The sequence below is a fragment of the Leopardus geoffroyi genome, chromosome B1, assembly GCF_018350155.1.
Source record: "Leopardus geoffroyi isolate Oge1 chromosome B1, O.geoffroyi_Oge1_pat1.0, whole genome shotgun sequence".
NCBI classification, from domain to species: Eukaryota; Metazoa; Chordata; class Mammalia; order Carnivora; family Felidae; genus Leopardus; species Leopardus geoffroyi.
The window spans coordinates 108,742,418-108,764,124 of NC_059327.1; the positions used below are offsets into that span (position 1 = coordinate 108,742,418).

At 35.9% G+C, this 21,707-nt stretch overlaps 1 protein-coding gene across 3 annotated transcripts in view; it reads left to right on the forward strand.

Moving 5' to 3' along the window:
* Positions 1–19,444, forward strand: part of LOC123593421 (bifunctional heparan sulfate N-deacetylase/N-sulfotransferase 4) — a 424,939-nt gene extending 405,495 nt beyond the window's left edge. For 2 of the 3 annotated variants that reach the window (XM_045469197.1, XM_045469186.1), the window contains exons 11-16: positions 1,974–2,148; positions 7,619–7,789; positions 8,924–9,033; positions 12,743–12,845; positions 13,994–14,034; positions 16,016–19,444. In XM_045469197.1, the coding sequence (XP_045325153.1) occupies positions 1,974–2,148; positions 7,619–7,789; positions 8,924–9,033; positions 12,743–12,845; positions 13,994–14,034; positions 16,016–16,109 (694 nt within the window). In that variant the 3' untranslated portion in view covers positions 16,110–19,444. The remainder of the gene's footprint in view (positions 1–1,973; positions 2,149–7,618; positions 7,790–8,923; positions 9,034–12,742; positions 12,846–13,993; positions 14,035–16,015) is intronic. The other variant, XM_045469207.1, reaches the window with a different exon arrangement.
* Positions 19,445–21,707: the final 2,263 nt, after the last annotated feature.

Here is a 21,707-nt window from a genome sequence, read left to right on the forward strand (position 1 = left end):
ACTAGGCAATATTGTGTAATTTTCTGTGTGCCAAGGGTAAACTTAATTTTTCTGAATTTGGCTTATAATAACACAGAGTATCAACCCAAATCTAAAGGATTTCCTGGCACAAAAACAGACACATAGACCAATGGAATAGAATAGAAACCCCAGAACTAGACCCACAAACGTATGGCCAACTAATCTTTGACAAAGCAGGAAAGAACATCCAATGGAAAAAAGACAGTCTCTTTAACAAATGGTGCTGGGAAAACTGGACAGCAACATGCAGAAGGTTGAAACTAGACCACTTTCTCACACCATTCACAAAAATAAACTCAAAATGGATAAAGGACCTGAATGTGAAACAGGAAACCATCAAAACCTTAGAGGAGAAAGCAGGAAAAGACCTCTCTGACCTCAGTCGTAGCAATCTCTTACTCGACACAGCCCCAAAGGCAAGGGAATTAAAAGCAAAAGTGAATTACTGGGACCTTATGAAGATAAAAAGCTTCTGCACAGCAAAGGAAACAACCAACAAAACTAAAAGGCAACCAACGGAATGGGAAAAGATATTTGCAAATGACATATCAGACAAAGGGCTAGTATCCAAAATCTATAAAGAGCTCACCAAACTCCACACCCGAAAAACAAATAACCCAGTGAAGAAATGGGCAGAAAACATGAATAGACACTTCTCTAAAGAAGACATCCGGATGGCCAACAGGCACATGAAAAGATGCTCAACGTCGCTCCTTATCAGGGAAATACAAATCAAAACCACACTCAGATATCACCTCACGCCAGTCAGAGTGGCCAAAATGAACAAATCAGGAGACTATAGATGCTGGAGAGGATGTGGAGAAACGGGAACCCTCTTGCACTGTTGGTGGGAATGCAAATTGGTGCAGCCACTCTGGAAAGCAGTGTGGAGGGTCCTCAGAAAATTAAAAATAGACCTACCCTATGACCCAGCAATAGCACTGCTAGGAATTTATCCAAGGGATACAGGAGTACTGATGCATAGGGGCACTTGTACCCCAATGTTTATAGCAGCACTCTCAACAGTAGCCAAATTATGGAAAGAGCCTAAATGTCCATCAACTGATGAATGGATAAAGAAATTGTGGTTTATATACACAATGGAATACTACGTGGCAATGAGAAAAAATGAAATATGGCCTTTTGTAGCAATGTGGATGGAACTGGAGAGTGTGATGCTAAGTGAAATAAGCCATACAGAGAAAGACAGATACCATATGGTTTCACTCTTATGTGGATCCTGAGAAACGTAACAGAAACCCATGGGGGAGAGGAAGAAAAAAAAAAAAAAAGAGGTTAGAGTGGGAGAGAGCCAAAGCATAAGAGACTGTTAAAAACTGAGAACAAACTGAGGGTTGATGGGGGGTGGGAAGGAGGGGAGGGTGGGTGATGGGTATTGAGGAGGGCACCTTTTGGGATGAGCACTGGGTGTTGTACGGAAACCAATTTGACAATAAATTTCATATAGTAAAAATAAATAAATAAATAAATAAATAAATAAATAAATAAATAAAGGATTTCCCTCTGTTCTTAACAACCTACCTATTTCCGGGTGCATGGGTGGCTCAGTCAGTTAAGTGTGGGATTCTTAATATCTGGCTTAGGGCTCAGGTCATGATCTCCCAGTAGTGACATGGGGCCCTGTGCTGAGCGTGGAAGCTGCTTGGGATTCTCTCTCTCCCTCTTTGTCTGCCTCTCTCAAAATAAATCAATAAACTAAAAAAGTCCACCTATTTCATCTCATTCCTTCCCCTAATAGCTCATTAGGACAATAACATTTTGAGTTGTTTTCACATTCAAAGTGTATACAATAGCACAATTTCAACTATTGTAACACTAATAATTAGAAATCAATATGAATGAATGTAAAAATGTTCAATTATTTAATATCCATAGCATGTTAGAGAAAAACTTAGAACTCAGATTAATTAATTATCTTTCTCTGCCTTCAGGTATATGGACTTTTTCCCTACTCCATCCAACATTACAAGTGACTTTCTATTTGAAAAGAGTGCTAATTACTTCCATTCAGAAGAAGCTCCCAAGAGAGCTGCATCTCTGGTCCCCAAAGCCAAGATCATCACCATTCTCATCGACCCCTCAGACAGGGCATACTCTTGGTACCAGGTATGAAGCAGTAAAAAATACTGTTGTAAATATTTGGCCATAGCTTACATGTAAGCAATGATGAATACCAAAATGAAGTCTAGATGCCCAGATATATGAAATGGTCAAATGTTATAGAACTAAACAAGCAAACAAACAAACAAAAAAACAGAAATAATGAAAAAGAAAAAAAAGAAAAAGAAAAGAAATTATAAGAAATAAAATCTGAATATTTAATTCATGTCAAGTCAAGCAAGGAATTTCAGGCATAAAATAATAGAAAACATACATCAGAAAATTAATAGATTTAAATAACATAAACATGTAAAATATTAGTCTATCACAACTAACAAAATTAAAAGTACATATCTAAGTAGAGCAACTTTAATAATACATGGTAAATGGTTTAGTGCCCTTAATTTGTAAAAAAAAAAAAAAAAAAAAAAAAAAAAAGTTTCTGTAAATTGGTAAAAATAAAAAAGCATAATATCTCAGTAGAAAAGTGAGCAAATAAACAGGATGCATAGACATTTCACATACACAAATACACTCAAAAGCAACTGCTCAACTATTTATATGAAAATGATCAACTCAATTAGGGATCAACAAAATATAAATTAAAATAATACTCTTTGAATATCATCTCAACAAAAATTTAACGTTTGTTCGCTCTCCTGGCAAGGGTGTGATGGTAAAGATATTCAAACATTGAGATAGAAGGGTATAGATGGAGGTCTTTTCTAAAAACGAATTTGGCAATAATTATCAAAATAGCTTTATAAAGGTCCTTTTGTGTTATGGATCCTCTTCTAGAATGAATCATAAAGAAAGTTCAAAGGGATGTACAGACACTTATCCCTTTATATTTCACAGTACTACTCAAACAATAACAACAGCAAAAAAAGGAAACAAAAATACGCAACAATATAGATTTGTGTCACACTGAAATGCAATATTCTGCAACTACATTTAATGATGGTTCTAAACAATCGAATATGAATTAAAACATTGTGTCCACTTTAAAATGTGGCTAGATATTAATCAAATAATCACAAAGATGTATAATTAGAAGTTTTGAATGCTCTGTGTGGAAATTTGTATGGTGCTAGGAGAGTATTGGTTCAAGGGATAAGCTTTAGATTTAAAACTGAAGAATGATTCAGTATAAACTGAGTAGGGATAGAGGGGGAACACATCTAAAGAACTAAGGAAACTTCTGTGTGGCTAGAGAGGAAAACCTGTGGTGGAGACCTGTGGAAGAGGAGTCTGAGACGTACACAGGGGCTGGAAATCAGGTGGGGAGACCATGTGACTGCTATTCTCCAAGTAACTGAAAGCCTTTGAGAAGCTAAGCTGGTGTGTGACCACCAGATTTCCTTTTAGAAAGCAGGCTGTCTGCTATTTGAAGAATGGAGTGGAGTGGAACAGAAGACTATTCAGGGAAATGGGGTAGAGGCTGTTGCAATAGTCCTGCTGAGAAATGAGGTAGCACTGACAGAGAGTAAGTAGAAACTGAGTGAAGTATAAAGTATCAAGAGATGGTAGGGATTAAAATCAGTTTACCCTGGTGAGAAAACAATGTCAGCGTGAATCAAATTTCTGATGTGGGCAACTGGATGCTGAGTATATATTCCCCAAACAATAGAAGCACTGAAGAAGGATACAGGACTGGTTGGAGGGGGAAGTGCTAATAATGTGGTACAAATGGTGATCATGAGGTATGGAATCACTGTTGTACTGAAAGGAACAGTAAAGCTAGTTAGCAGGCACTCTGGGGAGAGGTCTGAGCTGGAGACAGAAATTTGTGAATCAGAGGCCAAAAAAAGCCACCAAAGTGGTGAAATTCTAAGGAAACGGTTTAGAGAAGAAAAGTATAGAGAACGATCAGGCAGCCCGAGAGATAAGAGAATACAGCCAGAGGAACAGAAGAAAGAAATCCAGGAATGTGGTGACACTGATACAAGGGAGCAAGGACTACCAAATAGAGGAGGTGAGCAGGTGACAACAGTGTCAAACAGCTACTAAGAAATTAGACAATTAGGCAAAACAAGGCCTGAATTATTTTCACTGAGTTGAAAGACATGGAGAGAAGTGGAGCCTTTAACAACCGAATGAAAAGAGCAAACCCAGATGGATTTGGTGAAGGAAAGTCTAAGTAGGAGGTAGAAACAGAAATGTGATTTCAAAGGGAAAAAAAAAAACAAGACACACGCTTGTTGTAGAGAAGTTAAAGTGGGTTCAAGGGAACCATCCTCTATGGTGGTAATGATGTGGATTACGTGGTTCCAAAAAAGGAGAGATGTGTAAGGCCTGGGGGAGAAACCGGGAATCAGTCCTGTCAGGATCCTGAGGGGCCAGGAAGGGATGACTATAGGAACTAGCTTAGATGTGAGGGAAGGACTCCATGAGACCCTTCTGGCAGCTGCTGGAGTCTATGGGTCCCTTTTCACACATTTTTTTCAGTTTGTTTGTTTGTTTGTTTGTTTATATGAGAGAGAGAGAGAGAGAGAGAGAGAGAGGAAAAAAAAAAACACAAGCGGGAGGAGGGGCAGAGAGAGAGAAAAACAGAGAGAGAGAATCCCAAGCAGGCTCCGTGCTGTCAGCACATAGTCCAACGCGGGGCTCGAAGTCACAAAAGGTGAGATCATGACCTGAGCCGAAATCAAGAGTTGGATGTTTAACTGAGTCACCCCTCAGAAATATGCTTTAAAAGCATATAACTATGTAGAATTACAGAGAAACAACTTTCTTGAAATATAATTGTCAAAGTAATTTTTAATTCCGTAACAAATATTTCTTAAAAAATTAAATGGCAGGATCTAATGGTGAGACTAATGCTTCTGTAATGTTGAAGTAGGATGAGCATAAGCAACATTTTGATGTATCTGAAACACCCGTAATGTGATCTAAAAATAACTTATTTTTATTGGTAGTAAAATCATAGGTAAATTAAGTGCAAAATTTCATTTAGAAGTTACTGAAAATAAAGAGGCTTTTTTTTTTCCCAGACCCAGGTTCAGAAACTCTCTGAATTATATCAGTGGGCCTCTGGTTAAGAATCCTTCCATTTCTGGGGTTCCTGGGTGGCTCAGTTTGTTAAGCGTCTGACTCTTGGTTTCGGCTCAGGCCATGATCTCATAGTTCGTTGTGAGTGTATGTTCAATGCATATATAAATTAATGCCCAAATAAACAAGACTAAAAGAGAATGTTTAAAGAGCGCACAAGTAATTTTTTTGTTAATTCTTTATTCATTTACTTTTTATCCATTCTACATTTTTTATTCATTCTTTTTTCTTGACTTTCTTCAATAGACATATATGGCCAAGTACAAATAATAATGGACAAGAAATCGTGACCCTGTACATTGGGATTGCTGGTGGTTGGGGATCCAAGCTGAACACCGGGATTGGGAGCAACATCCAGTTATTATGATTAGATCCCATGAGTCACTGTTTCCTTTAAGATATAAAAATGTTCCTTTCTCACTTTATGAAAATTCACATTGCAACACAAGATACACTTACTTTTTAAAAACGTTGTGACAAAAACATTAAAATATGAAGCCTTAATTAAAAATCTTGAATGCAAGTCCTGGGGGCAAAATGTTGCACATTCTCCTAGCAGAATCCATGGAGCATTTTTATATGAATCTTTTTTTACATGGATTAAACTATTTAAATAAAAGAGAATCTGTGCCTGCTTCTTCAAGTAAATGTTTTGAACATACACACTTGAAAGGAATTATATTTTATGATATTTTATTGCCATATTGCTAAGACTAGGGCCCCCAGACTGCCCCACATTTCAAAAGAATACAGCCTGTTACTGAGCTAGCCCCGTCTATTCAGTAAATACCGTAAATCCAAAGCTCAGCAGGTGTAATTCAGAAACTCCTACAAATGTCACCTGCCACTGTAATTTCTACCCCACATCTTTATAATGGGCCTCACAGAGAAGCTATAGTTGATTTTTTTCCAGAAAATATGCTCCTTTGTGACTTCTGGTCATATTTCTATGCTAATCTTCTTAGTTGCAGGAATATAAAGAAAAGTTGGTGTTAAACTTTTATAAATCAATATAGGCAGATTAAGTACAGTTCCATATCATCACGGTTTAAAACAGAAATTTTAGCATTAACATATTTTTATGTTTCTTTATTTATAGTATGTGGTTTCTATATATTATATCAATTCTATGTATTATGTAGTCTCAATGTACTCAGCATAATGCATATACATATAAGAATGTCAATAAATATACAAAAATGAGAGGACTTCAAAAGTTTTATTTGTTCCACCAATCTACCACTCACTGTTTAACCACTTCTTAATCATCTTTACTTTTTTAATGATTTTTCTTTCTAACTCACATAGATTACTTGCTGGTACACAAATGTATCAAGTCCTAACACATTCCCATCCTCATCCTGCAGTTAATTTTCTTTATGTTAAACTTTTAGTTGTCTTGCAAAATCAATTCATCCGTTTTCACTCAAGGAAAAAAGTTCTCTTACTTTCTATGTTTATTTTTTCTACTTATAAAAATCTCTCTTATTACATTTTAGCTTAAAATTTTCAACCATTAAAAAACAAACCCTTCATCTTTCATCCAGAACTAATCGCTTATAGGTCTGGTTACCGCAGCAAATAATTTGTACCTCTAGTCAAATACATGACTTTATTACACTCTGTTAATCTATTGTCTCCCATATAAAATTTTTATTTCTTTGAAGATAGGACATTTTGCTTATATCCTTTTATCTCCAGAATCGATTGCAGTTCTTTGTTCTGGTAAGGAGCTTGTGGGTGCTTATGAAATTGTATTGACTGCTAAGTTCCTCTCTCTTTATATTGGGCTCTTGAGCTTGACTAATGATAGCTCGATAGGAAAGACGAGGAGGATTTGGTACTGAAAAGTAGTAGCGGAGGAGTACTTGCAAATTAGCAGGGTTGGACGGAAACCATCAGGACAGCAAAAGGAAAGGATTTGGGGCAATGTCAACTTCCTTGTGACACTTAAACAAGCATTAGGAATAGACATCTGCTTTCTCTGTACTCACAGCATCTGCTACACAGCGGTCTTGGGGAAAGTGTCAGAACCTGCAGGAGTAGCTGTATTAAAACAATGAGCAAAGTAAAGTGTGAGTCTACTCCTGCCAATCTAAATCTCTTTCATTGGGCTTGATTTGTCTAGTCCCTGACATCTATTCACTTTAATCAGACCCATCAAGAAAATCCTGTATTCTGTCTCTTGTCTTGAACCTAAACAGTTTAGACATGAAGACAACCACAGACGTATGTATATACGCCAAAGCCTGAGTTTTAATATATGCATTCTTCCCCCTATTTTTTCATTCTAAAATTAATTTATCATTTTTCATTACTTTTTGGAAATAAAAGACACACATATACATACATCAAACACACACATGCACACATACCCGTGCAGGCATTAAAAAAATCAATTTTACAATTGACTTTCTTGTTAAAGCACCAACGATCTCATGAAGATCCAGCTGCCCTGAGGTTTAATTTCTATGAAGTTATTACCACCGGACACTGGGCCTCACCAGACCTGAAAGCTTTGCAAAGGAGATGCCTCGTACCTGGATGGTATGCAGTCCACATCGAAAGATGGCTAACTTACTTTGCTACTTCTCAGGTAAAGTCCTAAAATTAATTTCTTCTGTTTATTATATCTTGGTTGTATTGCACTTGACAGACAAAGTAAGAAATAACATTGCCACAGATAGCAATTTATAATGAGACAATCATACCTACAGAAGATATGTGGATGTTTACATTTTTAAAAATGTTTATTTATTTATTTTGTGTGAGAGAGAGAAAGAGTAAGCAGAGGAAGGGTAGAGAGAGGGAGAGAGAGAATCCCAAGCAGGCTCTGTGTTGTCAGTGCACACAGGGCTGACACAGGGCTCAATCTCACAAACTGTGAGATCATGAACTGAGTCAAAATCAAGAGCTGGATACTTAACCGACTGAGCCACCCAAGTGACCCAATTTTTGCATTGTTTAATGTCAATAATAGTTTTAAAATATTAAGTGGCTGTGAAACATATTCTTGGGATCTTCTTTTGGATAGTAGCTGGTCTCAAAGTGCTAAGTCATCATACGGAAGACATCACGTGTTTCATAGGCAATAACTCAACTACTAATAGAACAGCCTGTTAGACAATACATTTATGGAATACCATGTGCAGAGACTCTGACATCTGTCCTGTAGGACTTTTATAAGGAAAGAAAGTCGTAATGGAAAATACTGTAACAGCTCCAGGAATGTGGGATAGAACATGAGGTAAGGATTTGAAGAAAGCATATTGCTTATATTCTTTACTCCAGATCAGGTCACAACTGAAACCTCAGTTCTCTGTCATTGTTTATAAGGAGAATAGATGAGTAATTTTCATCTGTATGCCATTTCTAAGGCTTTCACTCCAAAGTTAGCTCATGGGATTCTGTAGGCTGGATAATTATCTGATTACATGACAGATGGAAAATCGAGTTTCTACTGAGCTACTAAATCAAGAGAGTCTATGTTTATTTCTGATTAACAATCAAGTTAGTTAAGGGTTATAAATGATGCCTATGGCAAACTTTAGTTGTTGTTTATTTAGAAGGATACAAGAATAGTAAATATTAAAATGTGTTCTAAGTGATGCATATTTTCTTCCTATTCACACTGACCTAATTGATTAATGTCATACCAGGTCAAGTGGGGCAGCTCAGTCTATTTAATTTAGTTTTGTTCTTCACAAAGTGACTATTTTTTACTTTATAGTTGCTAATTATTGATGGACAGCAGCTGAGATCTGACCCAGCTACTGTGATGGATGAAGTCCAGAAGTTTCTGGGAGTTACACCTCATTATAATTATTCTGAAGCACTAACGTGAGTCTATTCTCATGCTTGATTTCATTTCCATTATTTGCCATCATAAATTATACTGGTAGGTGTGTATATAGCATCATTAATACTAGCTATGAATTTATACATCATTATGCTACTCAAAAGCAATCAAAGGAGTATACTCATTATTCACGTAGTGTCTTCCTTTTGAATACCACAAATATTGTATTTTACAAAGTGCTAACCTTTAGGCATTTTGTAATTCCCCTCTTTGTGAGCTTTTTCCCAATGTATGTTTGGTTAAGTACATTTTTAGATGCCTACTCTGTGCAGAACTTGTCCCAGAAACTGAGGTTAAAAAAGTGAAAAAAAATATAGTCTCTTCCCCCAAGTAATTCACAGGTTAGAAATGAAATGCTGATGGCCATTGTTAACTCTGTGAAAATGAGCAGTATTTCGGGCAGAATTGGGAAAAGGATAAATTCATGTTTTACTTTGCATTTATTAAATTGTGTATAACCAAATATAATCACATCTATTCTTCCTGTTATCTACTGTTTCATGACAGACCATCCCAAAACCCACCAGCATATTACCACAGCCATTTTATTATGCTCATAGATTCTATTGGCTGGGAATTCAGACAGGACACAGCCAGAACAGCTTATCTCTGCTCATAATACCTGGGGACACAGTTGGGAATGTGACTGTTTGGGTATGAATCAAATGGCTAGGGACTCGAATCTTTGGAGGCTTCACTTTTTTAGTCCTATCTCTGGCTCTTGGACTGGGAAGGCTCAAAGGCTGAGCTCAATGGGATGAGACCTCTTTGTGTGGCATTGCTGCAGTGTAGTGGCTGTGTTCTGAGAGGGAGTGATTTGTCAAGGGAGTGTGATCCAACACAGCCATGGCCTTCTCTGACCTAGCCTCGCAAGTCGCAGAGCATCATTTATACTTCATTTTATTGATCACAACCAAGACACTAAAGCCAGTACAAATCCAAAGAAAGGGAAATAGGCCTCTCCCCCCAATGCAGAGGGGCAAGGGCATTCTACAGAAAAGAATATGGGAGGGGAGATATTGTTGCTGTCATCTTAGAAAAATAAAACCATATACTTGGATAATTAAAAATGGGGGGGGGGGGAGGTAAAGAAGCAAAATAACAAACAAAACCTCCAAGAAGCCAAACAATATTTTAAAAGGGCATGTACTTGACTACCTCACAAGGCCTGATACAAAGCCTATTAAATTTTAGACAAAATTCTAACAAGCCTGATTATATAATTTCCCAGTTCACAGCAGATTAGAATCAGCAATTAGACAATTAGAGAGGGTAATGGAAGGACAGGAAAAGCAGTAATAAGATTGGGTTGTTCCTTATCCACTCAAACAAGTCTAATGAAGTTTTTACCTACACTTGGAAACAATAACAATACAAGGCATGCCCCTGTTGATTAAGTAGACAAAGCTTCCTATATTACGTTTTACATTAATAGTTATTGACATTAGCTGTCTTCCCATACCTCCCTGCAGTAGTTTAGGGAATGGTTCTATCTTGTTTACTACAAATAGTTGCTTGTGGTTCAATAAACCTGTAAAATCATACTTTTTAAGAAGAGATTGCAAACAAGTACAGAATGTATGGCTTTTAATATGTCTCACATCACAAAAATTAATGACTATAGTGATGTTCACTGTAATAAAAGAAGTCATATGGCAACCAATTCATGTCCTCAGAGTTGTCTAACAGTTATTTGAAAAAGGCTTTGCATCTTCATTTCACAATTTAATGCCTACTGAAATAAAACTGTAAAATAATGAATTCATATAACTTAGAAAAAATAAATGTCCTTTGTTATAGTATATACCATCAATGCAATCAACGAAACCAGGACAGCAAAATAATATGGAGTCAAGGTTATGACAACCCTATCTAAAAGAATGACTTTCAATATGGCTCTTCTTGCTCAAGTTGTATTCAGTTCTGCCTCACAACAGCTGCTGTGGAGAACAGGAAGAGACTGTGCCCCATCCTGGGACCTCCACACACCTGAGAGCAAAGGAGATGCTCTCAGCGTGTGTATAAATATCTTGGCTTTGTTGCAAGAACTGTATTTTACCTTAATGCAGTTAAATATTCTCATCCTGAGGCAGAAATGCTGTTTAGGGGAACAGTTATGCCGACTTCCCCATCTCATTTTGCAGAGCATGCTGAATTGTTTTTCCTCTTGGGAAATTAATGAAAACTAGAGAAAGGACTGTGATAGGCAAGGAGCAGATTGAAAAGTCCAGGTTGGAAATGACTGTCTTCCTTTTATTCATTTAACCAGTGATGTATTTAATTTTAATTGATAACATGTACTAGGACAACCTGGACTGCAAGGATCAGGTCTCTAATAATAGGTTGGGCAGGGAACTGTGAAGAAAATTTCCCTCTCCCCCTAAATGAGTTCACATATGTGCAGAGGCAAATTGCAGGTGCACCGGTATTATAGGAATGGGCCCAGGGCAACAAAATATTCTGCAACTAATTAACTTTACATCCCAGTCAATTATGCTTCATCCTTCTAAAACATCTGCTGAGCAACAAAAATGCAAACCTTTTCGATGTTTTATGCATGCAGCAAGTCCCATAGCAATAAATTTAAAATTTCTCTTCTTATTTGTTTATTCTTCCATTTTTCCTATCTTATTAGTCCTAAACAAAAGTTCTTATATATCTGAGTTTAAACAATTAGGCCACGCATCCTTTCTTTTGTAACTTTGTGCAGCCGTGGGAACAAAACATTAGAATTTTTTTAAGAGTATAGGGACCTGAATTATCCCATAGGATCATTTGCCTTTAGCAAAAGAAATGAAAAGTTGTCTAATCTTTCACTTGCCACTTGCATAGCCTGTGCCTCATGTTGTCTGAAAAAAATATATGATAAATTATATTTTTACAATTTCAGTTTCCTCCCTAAAAAGTGTAAATATTTTGAACTTTAAAATCTACAGCACTTTTCCAAATTAGAAGTTTTAATTCATGTTTATATTCACAAAAGTATATTTACATTACATTTAGTCATTTTAATATATACCACTGAATGATTTCAAAGAAATTTGTTAATATATTTTGATAAAGAAATCATATTAATAAGTAAATAAATATTTTAAAGGTCCTGCGTATATGGGTTATAGTTTTGATGATTGGTCCTTGATCTTTTATGAATGAATAGGTAAAATATGGAACTTAAGTTAATAATTTCAACCTAAGATTGGATTAAATATTTATGGGTCTTTTTTCATTACAGTAGAAATATTAAAAAATATATAATAACATATAGTTTATATAATCTCAATTAGACTTTCAAACCAATTCAGTGAATATGTGTAGTACTGACTTAAATTAAGTTGAAACAATGGGCATACCAAGGTAAGTTATCTTTCTTTCTTTTTTTAATGTTTATTTATTTATTTTGGGATGGAGAGAGAGAGAGAGAGAGAGTATGCAAGTGGGGGCAGAGAGAGAGGGAGAGAGAGAATTCCAAGCACTGTCAGCACAGAGCCTATGCAGGGCTATATCTCACAAACTATGAGATCATGACCTGAGCCAAAATCAAGAGTTGGATGCTTAACAGACTGAGCCACCCAAGTGCCCCCCAAAGTGCATTTTCTTTATACAATTGGTGAGGCTCTCTCACTCAAAATTATGTACATAAGTTATAATGATTATATTTTTACAATTACTTATATATTTGCGCTTTTTTAGGTTTGATCCCCAAAAGGGCTTTTGGTGTCAGCTCCTGGAAGGAGGAAAAACCAAATGTCTTGGAAAGAGCAAAGGCCGAAAATATCCACCCATGGATCCAGAGGTAATACTTTCCTAATTTCTGAAATACTCTGGTAAAACTTGTGCATAAAACTGTTTCAAAATGAGTGACAATAAATCGGCTTCCTTTTTCTTCTCTTTCTTTGCTATCAATGTTTTATATATTTAGACTATAGATAGACTGACAAAGATTAATAATTGATAGATATCTGTAGAAATTGTTTACCATTAGGGTACAACTGAAAGTTAAATACTTAGTGAACAGTAACACTTTTCCAAATGTGTAAAGTACTTAAATGAATTGTTTACTAAACAAGTGATTTCAGATAAAATACATAAACATTATTATTAGATATTAAATATATGTATATAATGCCTATACCATGCATGAGTTAAGGAATGGAAAGTAAAGGGTTCTGATTACCAAATATAACATGTGAGTGGGGAGGTTTCTCCACACCAGTCAACACTCAGACACTAGCTGGGTATTTTACAATTCAACTCATTTCTAACACTATCTACCCAGATATAGCATAAGATCCCACAGGTTAAGGGCTCATTTCTATAAGACTGTTTCTTCACCCTCCCAACTTCAGATCCCAGTTGCAAGCCCAGGTTGTCACCTGTGCTTCTGACCAACCAGCTATAGATTGAAAATTTCATTGGCTTCCTCCTTGCTAGGATGACTCACAGAATTTGCGAGGGACTTGTTCACAAATTTGCTTTGTGACAACAAAGCAAATGCTTTTTGCTACATTTAATGTAGCAAAATTTGCTACAGGGACTCACAGAACTCATAGAAACATTACTGACCAGGTCACATGTTATTTATAAAGGAATATAACTCAGGAATAGCCAGATGGAAGGGATGCATAGATCAAGGTATGGGGAAAGCCCTCCTCTATGAATGAGCCACTCTCCCCAAATCTCCATATGTTCTCCAAACCCAGTCCTTTTTGGGTTTTTATTGGAGGTTTCATTACATAGACACAATTGTTTAAATCACTAGCAAATGGTAATTGTTGATTCACCTCCAAGCCCTCTTTCCTAGGAGGTCAGCAGGGTGGGACTTAAAGTCCAACCTTCTAATCACATGGTTGATTCTCCTGGCAACCAGCCCTCATCCAGGTGAGGGTCTAGAAGCTACTTAGTTAACATAACAAAAGATACCTTTATCGTTCTTTCATTTAGGAAATTCCAAGGATTTTAGGAGCTTTGTGCCAGCAGAAGGGGTAAGGAACAAAGATATATTTTATAATATAAATCACAATATCAAAGAGAAGATACAGGATAAAATAGTTACGAACCCAGATTTATTATAGGAGGGTAAATTAATTGTTTTCATTGATATATAATAAGATACATAAAACAACGACAAACTACAAAAGCAGGAAAAAATTTTTCTTAATAGATAGAAGTGATGGTATGAAGAGGTAGACTAGGGTTGGGAAGCCAGTTATCAATAGCTGAGCCAGATGTAATGAGTATCTGTCTCAAGACAAGGTAGGCAAAGGGAGGCTGGAAGTGATTCAGGTATTACTATGGAAATAGAAGTACCAGAATGTCCTTCTTAAACTATACCTGTGAAATCCGTAATTTCAAAAGGGTTTCAGAAATCACTTTAATGCCAAGAAATCAGCGTAAGGTTCTCACTACTTCTATAAACATCTTATCCAGAATTTGAAGTGCTTACAATCTGGTTTAAGGGAAGAAATGTAATGAAATGCCTGATGGATGGTACAAGACAAAATGTAGTTGTCTTAAGTCCATTTCCACGGTATACACAAAAGTTGCCAAGGGAGTTTTATGAGGGAAAAGACTCATTTGTGTTAAAATATTGGAAAGGGCTTAAGAGAGATGGCGTACCTTTGACCAGATGGAAAATAATGTTTGGATCATTGCTTGCCTATAGTGACACAGAAGTGTTCATATCTACTATTTTATCAGAGACACAAAACAATGTTCTTTGGGTTATAATATGAAGTAAGTGACATAATGAGAGAAAGCCCAATTATAAATTTTCTGTTTCTCAGAAATAAAAGAAAACATAAACTAAGAATACGGATATATTTGAGAATTCTTTTTTTTAACCATTCATCTTAAAAGGGCCAATCATTCCAGCTTGATTAAGAATTTAAGAATCACAATAAAGTTCATTATAAAGATTTTTATAATGAGATATCATAATATTTTTGAAGTAAAAATTCCTGTTGTTTTGAAAGTATCAGTTTTTGTCCTGAATAAACATAGAAAATATTTTTAAAAGTTGCAAGTCACAGGGCGCCTGGGTGGCGCAGTCGGTTAAGCGTCCGACTTCAGCTCAGGTCACGATCTCGCGGTCCGTGAGTTCGAGCCCCGCGTCGGGCGGGCTCTGGGCTGATGGCTCAGAGCCTGGAGCCTGATTCCGATTCTGTGTCTTCCTCTCTCTCTGCCCCTCCCCCGTTCATGCTCTGTCTGTCTCAAAAATAAATAAACATTAAAAAAAAATTTTTTTTAAACAAAAGTTACAAGTCATTTCTTTAATCATGAATTTCAGCATGTATGATTATGTTCACATTTTATGCTATGGCCAGTTTTACAGCAAATGATCAATTTTAAAGGAAACATATGTGTTTCTGGTTCACTTTTGTGGATTTGGTACCACAACAGCTCCCTACTTCATTCTTTTTTTTTTTTTTTTTCAACGTTTATTTATTTTTGGGACAGAGAGAGACAGAGCATGAATGGGGGAGGGGCAGAGAGAGAGGGAGACACAGAATCGGAAACAGGCTCCAGGCTCTGAGCCATCAGCCCAGAGCCCGACGCGGGGCTCGACGCGGGGCTCGAACTCACAGACCGTGAGATCGTGACCTGGCTGAAGTCGGACGCTTAACCGACTGCGCCACCCAGGCGCCCCTACTTCATTCTTCTTTAGTGTCATTACCTCTCATCAACTTTTCTCCTTGCATAGCAATACAATTAAGAATTGCCTTAATGGTATATAATCCAGAAAAGATATACCTGGACCGACTTTTATTTTATAGCTACAGTTCTGCCAAATCTTTTCAAAAGGTAATAATAAGTAGCATCTGAACAAAAATACAAAGAAATGCATCTTTGTAGACACCTATATGGTAAGAGACTTTCTTAAGAAATGTAGATTGCATCATTTTAATGAATAACTTCCTTCAAGTTGTTTGTGTTTTTGTTTTGTTTTTGCTTTTTGCTTTTCAGTCTAGAACTTTCCTCTCTAATTACTACCGAGATCATAACGTGGAACTGTCCAAACTGCTACATAGACTGGGGCAGCCTCTGCCATCCTGGCTGAGACAGGAGCTGCAGAAAGTGAGATAGCACTGGAGACAAGAACCAAGGCTGGAAGGATGCTTCCTTTTACTATTAAATAGAAAAACAAACCCCACAACTTTTGTCCCCTTAATGCACTTGTGACTGTCAACAGAAGACTGTGTGAATAAATTTCCTTCTATCTTTTTCATAAAATGAAATTGGTTATATATGCACGCATTGGCAATTACTAGCATCCGTCCCTATGTGAGCTTCTGGGAAGTAATGTGGGGTTTTGTGGCATTATCCAGTTTCCAGTGTGGGTATCATGACATCATGACACAGCCCAGTTCCTCTGTTAACCATAAGGTTCCAGAAACTCTACATAAGACTGGGAACCCTGATTATATGCAAGTGACAAATGAGAATCTTGAGGAAAAGATAAGAACAGAGATATCTGTAAATGAAGTTAGCAGTAACCCAGTATCTGAGTAAGGGCTTGCATTTTCTCTTTGCTAATTTAAAAACAAATTTGCTTTTGTGGTGAGAAGAAATGCTATGATCCCATACTCTTATTTTGAGCATTTATTATTTATGGTAGTCCACATATTTTTTCCTCCTTTTTATGAATTTCCTTGCCTTGCTAGAGAAGTTGTGAAGTTGTAGTCTTCGCCTCCCCATGTGTTTTTGTCTGTTTTTCTTTGGTAAGAGAAAAGGTTTCACATCCACCAATAGTACTATTTTATCTGGCAAGGCAATCTATTCTCAGTGGATTTTGCATTATGGGTCCAACAAAACCTATCAGACATTTGGGGAAAAAGGAGTAAGGATGCATACTCTGTGTAGTATCAACTAGTATGTAGAAGGCCATCTTTCCATGGGTCCAAAATCTTACCACACTAGTAATGTAGGTATAGCCACCTTGACAGTGATGTAGTATTTATATATTTTTTCACTATCTATGGAAGAAAAAAACTTGATTGATAAGATATGGAATGAAAACACCAACATGAGTTTACAGGTAGTGTGGGGCACTTGTGCCTTCTATGTAGTATTATATCAATCGTTTTAAAGCATGGACTTTTCTATATGCCAATACATATACTATTGCAGAAGATTATGTTTCTAATGGCTATTATATATATACATATATATAATATATATTATCGAAAACTTACCTCTTTAAACATTACTAATTCTCTAACCTGAACTGTTTCCCAGCCATGCCACCCAACAATTAATTTCTAGAAGAGGAGTGATGGCTCTTCCTGTCCTGGGTTCCTCTCCTACGTGGAGAGGATTGTCATGCTGTTTGAATTTTTTATCCCATTTTTCAATGAAGACATAGTAAGGCTTTGTTAATCTATTCAGCATGATCCATGGAGGTAAAATTTCAACAGAACAGTAAATCAGCTGCTTTGGGGACATTACCTATAGATCCATCCTTCGTCTAGAGTAATTTTTCTATAGGTTATAAATAATATTACTTTTTCCTGCAAATTGAGAAATTATGCATAACATAATTCATTGTCTTTAAAGGAAACTGAAGATCCTTGTTTTGTTTGTTTGGTTTTTGTTGTTGCTGTTATTATTGTTGTTGTTGTTATTGTTGTTGTTTTAAGCAAGCAAATCTAATCTAATCTGAAAAAGAATCAAGAATTTTCACATATTTTATTACAAAATTCAACTTTGGATTTATACTTCTTGAAAAGTTTTGTTTCCTTGTTGTTTTCCCCTTGTTTCCCCACTGTGTCTAGAGGCTTTTGATCTTTTTGAGAAAATGTGAACGTTTTTCTTGGGCATGAGTGAATAGAAATCACAAATTATTGCTTTGGTTGTTCCTGTGTTAACTTTGAGACTCAAATTCTCAAACTTACTATTACTTATATGATCATGTGCTTGAAAACATTGCATTAAGCACGCGATAATCACAATAATTGGGTATTTAGACCTCTCACATTTCATTTGTTGGTTCACTGGTTTCCTCCAGTTTGTATTCTAATATTTTCTTTTTGACTAGAGACTAACTTTTTTCTAAGTGGAGTAACAGAGATATTTATACAAAAATGGGGAGATATTTTTCATATAAAGTAAAATTTCACACAAGTCAAAATACAACTCATCACCATATCTGCAAAAATGTAACTCATTTTTGGCATTTTCTCATTTTTTCCCCTAAGTAATGTATCATTCACCTATCTACAGACATCAGAGAGCAGAATTCCCCCAAATCCACCCAGTCTCTTTCATTTCAACCAGCGTGTACCTTTTTCTTATTAAGACTGATTATGAAGAAAAAATAAATTTTAATTATATGATTCATCCTCATCTTATAGTAAACTACTTGGAGGGACTCTGGGCGTTGGGAATATTATAATAAATCAGGAAAAATCTCAGCTTTAAGAATATCTTGATTGTCCCAATTGTTACCCACTTCAGACTTCGTCAGAATTATTGAGTCAAATTTAATATATGTAATGCTTTAAATTTTTAAGTAAATTCTATCTCATGGTCTTGAATTACATACTTTTTTAAATTTTAAAGAACTTCCTAAAAACTTTAAGCAAGACAATGTCTTCTCCTCTTTCCTTCTTCCAGTTGCCTAACTCACAAGTATGATCATTGATTACTTCACATTAATAAAAGCAGGAATAATATTTGATTATAAGCCTACATCAAGAGGTAATAACAAGCTTGTCAAATACCAGTCTCTAAAAATTATATTACAAATCTCATCCAAAACCAAATTTTGCATGTATTTAACAATGGCTGCCAAAGAACTGAATAAGCAACAAGGAAGAATGCCAGTGAGAAAAATCTACAGTCCTTTTATTACTGTATTTTTTCTAAAAAAAAATACTCTTATTCCGTTTAGAGATTTTATTTGCCTCGATTTCAACAAATTCATTTATTTTTACCTTATGTAGTTTTTGTTCTTCTATCTCACTGTTTTAATATGACATAAAGTGTCCCCTTTGCCATGAATAATTGATTTATTTTCAGTTACAGAAACAATTTATAGTGGAATAATATCTTAAAAGTCTGTTTTTAGTGGCTAGAATATATATTAGCCATTTGCTTGATGGAGGTAACTCAAAATAATGTTGGCCAACTTTTGAAAAGAAAGAAATCCAGTACTCTCCCATTTAGGATTTTATCTCAACTACAGGAACACAATGTAGCCATGGGTACATATATGCACCTAGTATGTGTATATATATGCAAATGAACATTTGTGTGTGTGTGTGTGTGTGTGTGTGAGCCAGTGAGGTGGATGGGAAAAGCAGAAAGAGAGCTCTGCATTTATTGAAATTGTGAAATAACAGATATAGTATCTTTGGTTCTTCTTCAGAATAAATACTACTACTGGTATGGCAACTAGAGTAATGTTGTTTCTCCTCTAAAATCTAAGGTTTTATTTATTTTTTTATATTTATTTATTTTTTGAGAGAGAGAGTGTGTGTGTGTGAAGAGAGGATGGGCAGAGAAAGAGGAAGACACAGAATCTGAAGCAGGCTCCAGGCTCTGAGCTGTGCTGACAGCTCAGAGCCTGATGCGGGGCTTGAACTCCCGGACCACGAGATCATGACCTGAGCAGAAGTCAGACGCTTAACGGAATGAGCCACTCAGGCTCCCCTAAGGTTTTAATCAATAGATGGTTCTTTTTCCTTTCCTTTATCATCCTAGCCTCTTCTATCTCCCTATCTCTTATCTATATACATATTCCCTAAATTCCAAACATAAAAAGTATAACCAGGAAGTTAAGAGAGTAAACTTTGGATATCTGGGTTCTCATGCCAGTTCTGCCTCTCATTAGCTGTGGGGCCTTGGACAATTTGTGGAATTTCCCTAAGTCACAGTTTCCTTTTCTGTAAAAGAGAGACAATAAAGTGTTACTCATTTGGTTACTGTAAGCATTATATGAAAATATATTTAAGTAACAGCACAAGGCCTGATGTAGTTATGCTGGAACATATTTGTTATAAGAATAATGTATAAGATTCAAGTCACTATCTCTTCTTTCATCAAACAAGAATATGTTTTCTACTCCCTTTAATAATAAAACATATATATATATATCTTAAACATATAATTAATTGTATTTGGTCAAAATGGGAAACTGTCTTCTGCATCACTGTCCAAAAATGATTTTGTGCTGCTACCTGCTATTGTTCTAATCACCATTTGGAGCAAGGTAGTTCCATCTCAGTCCATCCTGTTGAAATCCCTTTCTTCCTGCTGACCTCTTCCTCAGTTTATTCAGAAGAGTGTCTTCCTTGTACCCTTTCTTTATATTTCTCTCTTCAATTCCTTTGCTACCCAACGGATACTCTTTTTTTTTTTTTTTAAGATTTATTTATTTTTCAGAGAGAGAGTACAAGCAGGGAATGGGCAGAGGGAGGGGGACAGAAGATCCAAAGCAGGCTCCACGCTGATAGCAAAAAGCCAGATGCAGGGCTCGAACTCACAAACCGCGAGATCATAGCCTGAGCTGAAATTGGATACTCAACTGACTGAGCCACCCAGGTGTCCCCAGTTCCTCTGCAACCCAACAGATATTCTATCAGGGATATCAGATCCAGAAGTGCAACTTCCTCAAATCAAGTTACAGTCACAAAATTTAATGGAGATATAAATATAGCAGTGAATCAATACTTTAAAGAATCTAGAGCATTAAAAATTATGAGAAAATTTCTCTGCTCCGGAAGTCTTTATCTCCATAATATCTCCTTTCTACAAATGAAGCATTTTATTATGCTTTATTTAGTATATTGTGTTATATTTTATTTGTTAATATCAAATACTTTTTGTACTTGTAATATCAAATACAAATACTTTTTGAAACTTTTATTGCAAATGCACAGTATCTCAGGCCCGAAATAAGACATTTACATAAATAATTTACATTCAAAAGATATTTTATTGTTTCTCATGTCTGAAGTCTTACATACTACCAAAACCCAATGCACAGTAGATACTCAATAAAAATTCATTGAAATATGTTGAAATGTGTTGAGGACTACCAATACCTTAATTATTTGCCCAACCTTAGTATGTATCATTAAACATTCTGTAAGTTTACATTTCAGGTGTAGAATTTATTCATGGCTTTTGATAAATTAATGACTCCATAGAGTAATGACTCCAAGATCTGTATCTCCATTCTCCAATTTACTCATGAATTCCAGACCTATTACCCACCTTAATCTGTTCATTCCCATCTAGATATCTGCCTGACACCTAAATTGAGCACATCTCTCTTAATTACTGATTGAACTCTTGCTCTTCATGGAAATTTTCTGCTTCCCCTCAATCCCCTTTTCTTTTTAAAAACTACACCTAATCAGAATAAGTTTTTAGTCCTTCTGGTAATCCTGTTCTTCCACAAGCCCAAGTTACACTGATTGTTTTCCTGAATGTCTTTCACTAAACCGTATTTGCTCAGTAAAAAAATACAATGTGAGTCACAAGTGTAAACCACATGTGTAATTTTAGGTTTTTTAGTAACCACTTTAGAAAACTATGAAAAAATTAATTTGAATTCTTCATTCAATATATCCAAAATATTGTCTCAACATGCGATCAATAAAAAATTATTAATGAGATGTTCATATTCTTGTGTTCATACTGAGTCTTCAGA